General features: G+C 34.5%; 1 protein-coding gene across 2 annotated transcripts; it reads right to left on the reverse strand.

Moving 5' to 3' along the window:
- Positions 1-136: 136 nt before the first annotated feature.
- Positions 137-3,003, reverse strand: LOC121787601 (zinc finger CCCH domain-containing protein 63-like). Of its 2 annotated transcripts, none has more exons than XM_042186378.1 (7): positions 2,678-3,003; positions 2,273-2,445; positions 2,093-2,152; positions 1,533-1,643; positions 1,123-1,410; positions 816-1,043; positions 137-741 (listed from the first exon to the last, which is right to left on the reverse strand). In XM_042186378.1, exons 2-7 carry the CDS (start codon positions 2,438-2,440, stop codon positions 403-405), a joined length of 1,194 nt encoding a protein of 397 aa, XP_042042312.1. In that variant the 5' UTR covers positions 2,441-2,445; positions 2,678-3,003; the 3' UTR covers positions 137-402. The 2 variants fall into 2 exon arrangements, with proteins under 2 accessions (XP_042042312.1, XP_042042311.1); XM_042186377.1 differs by having other exon boundaries at positions 2,662-3,003.
- Between the last annotated feature and the right edge of the window lie 9,207 nt (positions 3,004-12,210).

Here is a 12,210-nt window from a genome sequence, read left to right on the forward strand (position 1 = left end):
GACAATTGTTCTTTTTACAACATTTACTATGGTTATTATATAATGTCTCATCCTTAAAAAAATCAAACTCGGAATCTTCAATACAATCCAATTAAGAAAAACAACAAAATCAAAATAAAATTAGCACACAATAAAAGAATAAGAAATTTGCACGCATTTACCATTTGATCAACTCTTTCTTTTAAGCTCTTTCTCCAAAAAAGAGTTTAAGAGAAAAAACCAATAAATATTGGCAGTTAAAAATAAAACGCGGGAGTAAGTATTAAAACAAAGTATCACAATAATATACTACTCCCTTTCAAAATGTAAGAGAGTTCAAGAAAAAAATATCAGATCAGCCAAAAATAGATCACCACAGAGATGGTGATGGAGAGTGGTTACAGCCGGCTGTGCCACATCGCGTCAGTCAGACTTGTCGTGATGAACATCGGGCGAGGCCTTAGACGAGTGCGGGAGCGAATCTGACTGGTCGAGTGACTCCCCAAGGCTCTTGGTGTTGGAGTTTTGATGATGCTTGTTGATTGCAGTTGTTTCCTTATTGATCCAGTCACTCAACTTGGATGATTTGGCCGGCGAGCCGTCGGCTACGGGCACCAGGGATGCTATTCTCTGATATGGGGCCAGGGGCGGGTAAGCAAAGGCCGTTGGAGGGACACTGAGGCCGTATGGGTGGTCGAATCTGCAGGCAGGGCCGTAATTGCATATTCCGTAGAGGCTATAATAAGAACACACAGGCTGACCCTGCATTTAAACAGATGTCGAACCATCACAATTCAGAACCAACGAAACCTAGTAACGTATCATGAGCGACCTACGGGTCTTAGAGGAAGCCCGAGTGGGACGACAGAAGTTGAAACTAATGGTGAGAGCTTTTCTCTGGGATGGTGATATTTGCACTCTGATCCGTATTTACAACTCCCGTGTTCCATGAAATAACGGCACTCTGGCTGATCCGGTCTTTCTGGAAGATAAGAGACAGATTGCTGCCCGTTCGGTACTGGACCAGTTAGGACACTAGTGAAAGGCAACGGACTGGCGTTTCCCTAGCAATCGGAGAAGGGAATGCAAAATAAGATAATCCCCATATATTGAGCTAAAATCGTTTTAATGAAAATGGCATACCATATAGGTGTTCCATCCTTGCGATTGCGGTAGAAATAAGGGCATGTAGCTTTGTGGAACTTGGAGTGAACTAGCAAAATAAGTTGCCTTTGACAATGGTGCTCCTGGAAAACTTGCAGATGACACACCAGATGAAGGAACTACTGCAGAGCCAGCCGAACCATATACGGGTCCCATTACAGGTACGGCATTTGGAGCAGCTAATGTTGGTTGGGGATGATGGAACTTGCAAGCATATCCATATTTACATAACCCTGTGCGCATATAAAAAGGACAAGGCTTTGCGTCCTGTACAATATACAACCAGTTTAACGTCGTCTATAGTAATTCATGGTCGTGGTTTGACTGTGTACCAAACCTTGAGGGATCAAACCTAAATGAAACGACCGGATTATAGAAGATATAACTACCTGACGCATTGGTAATCCCAACATATTCAACAAGAAATCAGCTTGTCTATCCTTGGGATGATGATACCGACAGGTCGACCCATACTTACAGGTGCCCGTCTTTAGATAGTGCTGAGAGACAACATACTTATCAGAATATCTCCACATATCACAAGCTCACTGAAAGCTTGATCATTTGATAACACGTGGCCAGCAAAACAAGTTAGTTATATGACTCGGGTAAGAAATGCAAACTTACCAAAAAGCACAGTTCATTAAAAAGCTTACATAACGACATACCTTATCAAGCTTGGCCTGAAAATTTAATACTACTCGCCTACGACAAGCCAATTATCATAAGTGAAGACAAAATGCACCTGAACTAAATTTACTACACAGCTCAATACGATAAAACAACGTTGATGCGTAGTGTGGTTGAGAATGCCTCATTTGCTCTAAGCAATACAAGAAATTATCTTCAAGGAACAATCATTATAGACCACTAAGTAATAAAAATACACAGAGACAATAGCAAGATTATAACCAAAAGAGCTTGAAAAGAAATCGAACCGAAGAATTACCCCACAATCCGGCTGTCCAGCCCTTTCGGGAAGCTCACTGCCAGCTTTAACACCATAAACCTAGCCATCCATCGCCAACAACAACAACAACAACCAAAACCATTCAGAAAGCATCATAAAAAAACACCAAACACACACATAATGCAAAAAGACATGATTATTTATCATGTAAATTCGTACTTGTTCTGCACTAGAGGGGTGATTAAAACGACAATTGCTCCCATAGCCACAAGACCCCGTCCGCAAATAGTAAATGCAATCGGGTTCACCCGGCCGATCCGGGTAGGATCCCCGCTCATCACCAGCTCCACCATTTTCATCACTCTCTTCCACCTTTAGCCGTCTCATTGCCTCTGCCAAAATCAACTAGCTAAGTATCAAAATCAAAACGCACAAACTCACACAAACGTGAGCTGAGCTAAGATGAATGATACTCAAAATCCAAGCTCAATTAACCAGAATCAACCAATCTCAATTACAAAAAAACACCGATCATCAAACAATACGAGAGATCAACCGAGGATCAACATTGATAAAGCATATATTGAAACAAAAACAGAGATTTTGACCAAAATTCGCGCCTACAACTCTGTCGGACGTTGAATCAATTCTCGAAACTTTCCGATTCCCCGGCATCGATCTGTGGGAAATTTTCACCCACACTTTGCTGAATTTGTGGTTTGGATTTCGATTTTGATATTGATTTTGAATTACAACCTCGACACGCTTGTGATTATGATCAAAATTCAGGAATCACGCCAACTTCAATGCCGGCAAAATTAGGAGAAGATAAACAATAAAAGAATTAATATCAGTCGGATTCGATCATCACTCGCATATTATTCGATTTCTCTCTCTAGAACTGAGAGGCTTCAGATCTTCAAAAAAAGTCCCAATATTGCGAAAGATTTTCCTGCACTCGTGTCCCAATTTATTTAATTTAATTTAATTCACCAAATAATTTTTGTCATTGTTGAATACGAGAACAAAATGTACACGTGGCATGTGAAAATACATGTTTGCCCCTAGGATTGTTATTTTTTCTTGCCTCTGTTGTTTTTCGACTATGATATAATTATGTCAATAGTTTAGTTTCTAATCTTGTGATATTAAGCTCTTTGTTTTATAAATCTACTAAAAAGTATCAGCTTCAAAAGTTTAATAATAGTGTTCATGGTTTTAATTTCTAATTGAGCTATATTTATCTTTATGCCTTTAATTTAATCTAACTATTATAGTGGAAATGCATGTTTAAGTGTAAACAATAATGCAATCTTCTTTTAAGTAGGAGTAGACATTAGTCTGACTTGGTAGGCAATAAAATTTTCTTTATGAGCAATAAATAGTGCTCCCTCCATCCGGAAAAAATAATCTTATATGTTTCCATAAAAACTAATATGGAATATCTTTTTAAAAATAAAAATATTCTTTCATACTTTATCCATTTTTTCTATTATCTTTCTAATTTTCTCTTTCCTATTTTATTTATTTTTTCTTTCATCCTTTTTACTTTATTAATTTTTTATTAAAATTTTTGCCTTACATAAATATGATTATTTTTTTTGGTGAATGGAGCAAGTATAATAAAAGATATTGTAGTTAATATATTTTGGTTGACTTCTATTTCAAGTGTCAAAATCCTGTCTTTGTAGGTACATTATTTTGCGCGTTTGGACATAAAATTCAAAAGCATCTCTTTATAGGTTTTTAAATATTTGTCTCAAAACTAGAAAGAATACACCGATTTTAACGTGAATGATATAAATGAATGAATGAGATTGTTATGGATCAAATATAGCCACGGAATTTATACATATATACTTCAAAATTAGAAAAAAAAAAACTTTAGAAACATCAAAAAGATTCAAGTTGAGAGACAAAAAATCATAAAGTGTGGTGTTATTTTATGGGATGTATTTGATCCTTAACATCAAATAATTGAATATTTCGTAAACATTGTATTTGCATAACTTTTCATTTACTATTTGAATTGATTACAAGCAGCAATGTTGAAACTTTGGTAGTAATAATATTCATGAACCAAAGACTTATTTAATATTTCAGATATTATTAAGCGAAAAGACACAATGATGCTATTAGTCGGGGGCATATCTGTCATTTCGAGCATCATAGTTATGTAACTACGGCGTATGGTACTAGAAATACAGAGAATATTTTATTTAATTTGTATTTTATGTAAATGCGAAAAATCGTCGCCGTTGAAATGGGTAAAAGTAGTAGCGTGGGCTACAAGCAGGAGGATATCAGCCGTTGATCAACCATGTTTCTTGGATCTTCTCTGATGGAGTATCAGCCGTCAGATCGTCGAATTCCATGGGGCCCACGTATTGGAATTTATCTCGGATTTGGATCCTCTACGGTGCACAGCACTGCTGTGCACCTCACAACACATTAAAAAAATATTTTTTTTTTATTATTAAAAAATTATTTTATTAGGTGCACAGCAGTGCTGTGCACCGTAGAGGATCCAAATCCATTTATCTCCTAGGATGTCAGAGGAAATAAGCGTTTGTGTTTGTGAATTTTTTTTATCCTATTGCATTCTTTTTTCTGTTTTTGGGTTTTTCTTTATCTAACGGTACTCCCTCGTCCCAAGTTATTTGATTGGTATTTCTTCTTAGATTGTCTCAAGTTATTTGAGTCATTTATTTTTTTAGCTAAAAATAAAGTATTTAATTAAACTTACTTTATTTTTTCTTTTACTTTACTTTTTCTCCTCTTTCTTACTTTATTCTTTTTTTAATTTTATTTTACTTTATTTAACTCATTAAACACAATTTTCTTAAATCTCATGTCGAAAAGAAACACCTCAAGTAATGTGGGACGGAGTGAATAGCATGTTTATATTTTTTTTATCTAATTACTGAATATATATAGCAAAAAGTTGTGTGAGTCTTATGAATAGTGTAGTAAAGGATTGGATTTAAGGAATAGGTTGTGGATTGCCCTAATTAGTTACAAATATTATTTGATTTTACTCTGACGATCATTGATATTTAAATAAAATATCTGCAATTGATCAATGGTGTGATTTACAATCTTTAATAAAGACAAATACCGTATAAAATTCCACCATATGTAAGTGGAATTATAAACTAAAGGAAAACAAGCTTAAGTAAAAAAAAAAGCTTATTTGAAAAACAAAGGCAATTAAGATATATTATACACAATTACAAACTTAATTTTCGAACAAAATGTCCAAAACATATACACCCTCCATCCCATAAAAATATGTGCACTTTCCATTTTCATCCGTCCAACAAAAATATATGCATTCAATTTTTGGAAAGTTATATCAATTAAATACTGTAGGTCCCACAATCTACTAACTCTACTTTAACTATTAGAGCATCATTAACCCCGGCCCGGTTTCAGGCCCCAAGTTCCCTCCACGTCATCATTCCTCTACAGTTGCGGCCAAGGCCCCAACTGCTCTAACCCTACGGGCCACAACCCGGGCCGCAACTAATAAATGACACTATTCACAACTTCGACTTATTTTACGTGTAAAAACTGAAAACGTTGAACAATTATAACACGAGAAATTCATTTTTAATTCAAAAATAATAAATTATAAACTAAAAAACTAAAATTATAACATAAAAAAATGCAAAAAAAAAATTAAAAATTAGAAAATGCAAAAAAAAATTAAAACTAAAAATGTAAAAAAAAACATCGACTGTCGCCCCTCTCCCTCTTCTTCATCTTCTTCCCTCTTCTTCCTCTCCCCCTCCCTTTTCTTCCTCTTCCAAATGCAAAAGAAATCAGAAAATTGGGTTCTGTCGCTCCTCTCCCTCTTCCTCCCTCTTCTTCCTCTTCCAAATGCAAAAATTGCAGCTCCGTCACGGCCCCTCTCCCTCCATCGCCGGGCTGGGCCGAACCCCGGGACCGGCCTGGGCCGGAAATCCGCCTCCTCCAACGCGCGTCTCGGGCCTGTACTCGCGATTTGCGGCCCGGCCTATCGCGTTAATGATGCCCTTATTCTCCTCCACTCTCCTACTTTACCATACTATTCTTCTTCTCTCTCTTGCTTTACTAATTTTATCTTAATTCTCGTGTCATATCCATTGCCCATATTTTTATAGGACGGAGGGAGTATTATTGTTTGTTGTATTGTTTGTTGCTTTATTAGGGCATTGGATGTTGGCGCTGCAATTCTTTGTTTTAAAGCTATAGCAACTGAAGAACATGTAAAATTTTGTTTTGCAAGTCAATTAAAGTATTTGATTATTTTTTCTGATAACATTTTTAAAAAAAATCAGATTTTCCAGGTAGAAGATTCAAGTTCGATATCCAAGTGTAAAATACGAAGCACAGATGCAACTCTACAAGTAATAGTGTTGGATGTTTTGTTTTTAGTCAAAAAGGAAAATGACTCAACTTTGTTGGGACATCCAAAAAAGGAATACGACTCTAGGTGAATTAACTACAAGAGCACAAGGCGAAGGATTTTGTGGGCAATTCCGGGGGTAGTAGAGGAAATATGTGCCCTAATGAAATAGGGCACATATTACGAAGTTAGACTATCTTGACTTAATGCCAAAAGGATTCAAGTATAATATCCATTGGATAACTGATTTTTTATGGAACAAGCTTAAAGCATCCACTGCGCTGTCCCTCCACCGTCCCTTAAATTACTATTTGAGGGTCCCACTGTACTTTATTCCTCCATCCCTTAACTAAGGGACGAAACCTGCAACGCTCCGTCCCTTAACCGTCCCTTAAATTACTATTCATTCAATTTCAGTTTTTAAATTTTTTTTTCCAACAAATTCAATTAAAAAAACAAACTTCATTAAAATTAAAACAATATTAAAATTCAAAAAAATAGAAAAAAGACATAATTAAAATCCTAAAAAAATAAAATGACATAATTTAATTTTTTCCGCCAAAGTTTTCCCAAATGTGCTCAATTAGATGGATGTACGTCCGGGAGCGTCGTGGGGGGCGGCGCGGCTTCCTCCGCCTCTCGGTGTCGATCTTCTTCAAGTGATTGTTCCATTATTTGACGCATTTGCTCAAAAGGATCCATTAGTTTGAGTTGATTTGAGATGGAAATTGGAGTGGATATAGAGAGGATTTGATAGGAATAGATGTGTGTTTGTGTGTGAAATGAGTATGAAATAGTATTTATAGAGTAAAGAAATAAAAAAAATTAAAATAAATTGAAAATAAAAAAACGAAACGGTAACATTACCGTTTGATTTTTTTTATTAAAATTCGAATTTAAAAAAAATTGAATTATTGCGTCATCCGTGACGACGCCCACTCGCGGGCCAGCGAGTGGGCATCACGCATGAGTCGGGCGAGCGACACGTCGGCCGGGCGCGTGGCGCGACGTCGCGCAGCGACGGGCTCCTGGACGGGCGATACGCTGCAACGCGTCCCGCGGCGGAACCGTCCCTCCGGGATGGAACACGAGCCGCGCGCGGGACGCATAGTGGATGCTCTTATTGAGCTTTATTCTGGTGCTCAATGACTGGGGATTAACCATACACAATCTCCATCAACTCGATTGGCAAGCGCCGTGCAAATTTCAAATAATTCTACAAACTTAAAATTCACCCTGTGCTTGTGTGTCTTTGTGTTTTTCTTTTTATTGTTCCAAATAATAGTACTTTTTTGATTAAGTGTTGTTAAGCGTTAACCTACATTTTTTCACTAATGCAATTAAATATATCATCAATTATATTATATACTTTACTTAATAATTAATTATTTTAAATTAAACATAAATCACAATAATTATAAATAATTCTGTTTTTTAAATTATAAATAGTTTAATTACAGATACTTAAATTTCGGATGAGATCACCTATACCATCTCATGCTCCATCTCCTACTACATACACACAAATATGATAAGTGATGGTGGAGTCCACATATTATCACGTTAGTAGCTCATAATATTATAATAGAAAAGAAAAATAGCTCATATTATAATAGTGTGTGAATTTATATATTTATCAATTTATTATAAAAAGAAGCACAATAAGAAAAAAAATGTGAATGAAAACTTTAACAAACCACCCATTTACCAACCCACGCCCACATTCCCCCATGGGCCATGCCATAATCGCAAGTTTAATTATGGTTTCACAACTTATTTTATCATAACTTCAATTCTTCATTTTATTTACTTTTTGTAGAATTAAATTTGGTTATATAAGATATTTTAATTAGGAATAAAACAAAGTGCTCTCTTTACTGTGTGAACTTTATACTATTGAAGTTTTATCAAATCTAAATCTTAATAGCCAATTGAAGTTAGGAAAACTGAGGTTTTTTTATAATCATAGTATATAGTAATAATTTAATTGTAAAAATCGTTATTTAGTTTATATACTAATACAATGTATGTAAATATAAAATTAGTTAAATATAAAAGAAAATAAAAATAATGAACAAATAAAAAATTTAAAAAACACATGAAAAATAAAATTTTAAAAAACTACCACCATTTCTAAATTAACTACTCATTAAATGAGGTAATCAAACTTTCTTTTAAAGGTATATTAGTCAATTATGAACGTGTAAAGGGATGATATTTTCTTATGCACACTAATTTGACTTCATTAAACCAACAAAAGTTAATTATTACGTATTTCTCATGTATAACATACAATATAATTATTTCGTAAACTATTGATAAATTAAATGGTTTTGATTTTATTTACCCTTGTTTTGAATGTGGAATTAGTTAATGCGTTTAAAATAAACTTTTTCGAAAAAATGGGTTATAATAATTGTTGAAGTAAAATTCAAATTTTGTTAGTTAGTTAGTTAGTAAATAAAAGCGGGTTATAATAATTTAAATTAAATCAAATTTAGGTGTTTTAACTGACAAGGTAAAAGACTGATATGCCCTTAATGGCCTCAGGGGCAAAAAGGTAAAAAGTGGCACCTAAAATTTGATTATCCATCTTTTTGGACCCTAAATGTGATGATTTCGATATTGGATACCAAAAAGAGGTGAACACCATTTTGTGGGTACCAATTTAGTTCACTCAAATTAGAAGAGAAATAATTAGTTATGAGTCTTATTTGGGTCTGCCCAGGGCCGTGTGCTGGACTGGGTGGGCGGGTTTTTAATGGTCCTGGATTTGAAAAATGGCCCAATTGATACTCATTTCCACTTGTGAGCCCAGCCAGCCCAAGCCCCACTTTGTTTTGTTGAACCAATATCCTAGACTAGGTTGGTCTGACCCACCCAATGAAAAAAACTTACTTTCCACATTGCTGGCAGTATCTCTTGCTCTCCCCATCGAGCACCACGACGGCAGCGTGAGCGCACTGGAGGCAGACGCGGTGGCGCTAGTGATAGACTTTGAGCTCACTGATGTCGGCCTCGCAGCCCGGCACCTGGCAAAGGAGCGGGCCGGCGGCGGGGGCCCGGACCTCACGGGTCCGCTTCTTCCCCGGGAGAGCAGATTCCTCTTCCTCCTCCAATTTCTTGTCCAATTCGGGGCACGCGCACGGGACCACGCCCGCCACGAAATTGGGGCACAGCAATCTCGGGTCCCGCTTCCTGGCTTTGGTAGGATCCGGGCTCCTGCTCTGGCCCTGACCCTGGCTCGGAAATTGCGAAAGGGGTGTTGAGGGCTTCGTCGATGTCGAAATTCAGGAAATCGGACTAGTCGAAGAGGGCTGATTCGGTGGGGTCGGCGGCATGTTGAGGAAGCTCAATCCTAATGGCAGATTTTTGGGAATTTAAACCTAATTGCAGATTTTTGAATTTTTGATGATTTTTGTATTTTTGCGGGGATCGAATTTGAGGATTTCTGGATTTTTGACGATTTTTGGAAGCTCGATCCATTTTTTATTTGGGGAATTTAAACCTAATTGCAGATTTTTGGATGAAACGGCGTCGTTTTAGGTATTAGAAACGACGTCGTTTTACGATTTTCCGATGACATCCACGTCAACTTTCAGGCATACCACATAGGACACTTAGTTACCGGAAAACATAGGGTCGGATCAATTTGAGAGATACCAGCAACCCGGCAAAGTTGATGACTTTATACGCCAATTTTAAAGGTCATGGGAAAAACAGGAATTCGAATAAAGTTGGTGACTTTTAAGACCGTTATTCCTTTATTAAAACCAATCTATTTCCCCAAATAAGCCCTCATCTTCTTCCCAACGCTTCCTTCCCCAATTCACTGAACGAACCCCAATCTCCATTTCCGCCGGCGTCATTTATTCAAATCACCCTCTCATCGCAAGTCACCTTTCCTCTTTGAAGGTTCTCTACCGCAATTTTCTTAAATCTCATGCCGAAAATAAACACCTCAAATAACATGGTGGTACCGAGTGAATAACATGTTTATATTTTTTTATATAATTAATGAATATATATAGCAAAAAGTGACGTGAGTCTATGAACAGTGTAGTAAAAGATTGGATTTAAGGAATAGGCTGCGGATTGCCCTAATTAATTACAAATATTATTTGATTTACTATGACGACCATTCATATTTAAATAAAATATCTGCAATTGAATGGTGATTTACAATCTTTAATAAAGACAAATACCGTATAAAATTCCACCATATGTAATTGGAATTATAAACTAAGGCCATGTTTGGTGGGTGGGAAAGTAAAGTTGACAAGGAAAATAATTTCTGGGAAAATGAATCCCGGGAATATGATTCACAATAATTTTACTTTCATATGTTTGGAAAATATCAAGATTTTAAATTTTATATTTGATTTAAACACCAAACTAAAAATATACTACATTCGTCCCGCATTAACTGTCACATTTACTTTTCTGCACTCGTTTTGTAAAAATGATAATAAATAGTTAAAGTGAAGAAATAGTAAAGTAAGAGAGAGAATAATGTAAATAAGACTCTTCTCTACCTTATTCTCTTTCTTATTTTTACTATTTCTCCACGTTAACTATTTATTATCATTTTTACAAAACGAGTGCAGAAAAGTAAATATGACAGTTAATGCGGGATGGAGGTAGTATTTATTATTATTTTATTTATAAAGAATAGTAATAATAATATTTTTTTAATAAATTACTAATTACAAATGATAATAATTATATAATTATATTTATTATTATAATGGATAGTTTAAAAATGGATCATCCATGACAATATATAATAATATAATTATAATTATGGTTACATGGAGTATAATAACAATAACAATAATAATAATAATATTTATTATTATTATTATATTTACGGATATTATAATTACATAAATATTATAATTTAAAATTTTACTATGATTTTATTGATTAATTATTAATTTATAAAATAATAATTAGTATTTATTATTATATAATTTATATTATAATTATATTTTAATTATTTAATAAATTATGAATTATTATTATTATGATAATAACAATTATATATAAATATTATAATAACATAGTTATAATTATGATAATGTTAATTATAGTTATTTATTATACTGAAATAAGTTTGATTTATAATTTTAAATTATTTTAAAAACATTGTATATAATAATAATAATAATATTATTATTATTATTATTATTGCATTAAATATGTATGAATCCTAAAGCTGGGAAAAAGAATACCTAAGAAAAGTTCGGATTCAGGTTCCTGGAAAGTTGTACTAACTTTCCTTGTTCTCTGGATTCTGATTACTTTCCCAATTTGATTAAAATCCGAAACAAACACAGGAATTTAAAATTTAAGGAATCAGATTACTTTCTTAGACAGAATCATGGCAACCAAACATGACCTAAAGGAAAACAAGCTTAAGTGAAAAACAAAGGCAATTAAGATACACAATTTACAAACTTAATTTTCGAACAAAATGTCCAAAATTTCATATATTATTGTTTGTTGTATTGTTGGTTGCTTTATTCTGGCATTGGATGTTGACGCTACCATTCCTTTTTTTTAAAGCTATAGCAACTTAAAAACACGTAAATTTTTGTTTTGCAAGTCGATTAAAGTATTTGATTATTTTTTCTGATAACATTTTTATTAATCGGACTTGTCAGGAAGAAGATTCAAGTTCGATATCCGCATATAAAATACGAAGCGCAAATGCAACTCTACAAGTGAAATGTGCAGTAATATTTACCATTGCATCTCATGTTTG

The sequence above is a fragment of the Salvia splendens genome, chromosome 22, assembly GCF_004379255.2.
Source record: "Salvia splendens isolate huo1 chromosome 22, SspV2, whole genome shotgun sequence".
NCBI classification, from domain to species: Eukaryota; Viridiplantae; Streptophyta; class Magnoliopsida; order Lamiales; family Lamiaceae; genus Salvia; species Salvia splendens.

Excerpts from the sequence above, each read along its gene's own strand:
- LOC121787601 (XM_042186377.1), bottom strand. The coding sequence starts at position 2,728 with ATGCCGGGGAATCGGAAAGTTTCGAGAATTGATTCAACGTCCGACAGA. Across the intron at positions 2,446-2,661 it reads AGTTGTAGGCGCGAATTTTG|AGGCAATGAGACGGCTAAAG; the intron begins GTCAAAATCTCT and ends TGATTTTGGCAG. Across the intron at positions 1,411-1,532 it reads TGGGATTACCAATGCGTCAG|GACGCAAAGCCTTGTCCTTT; the intron begins GTAGTTATATCT and ends TATATTGTACAG.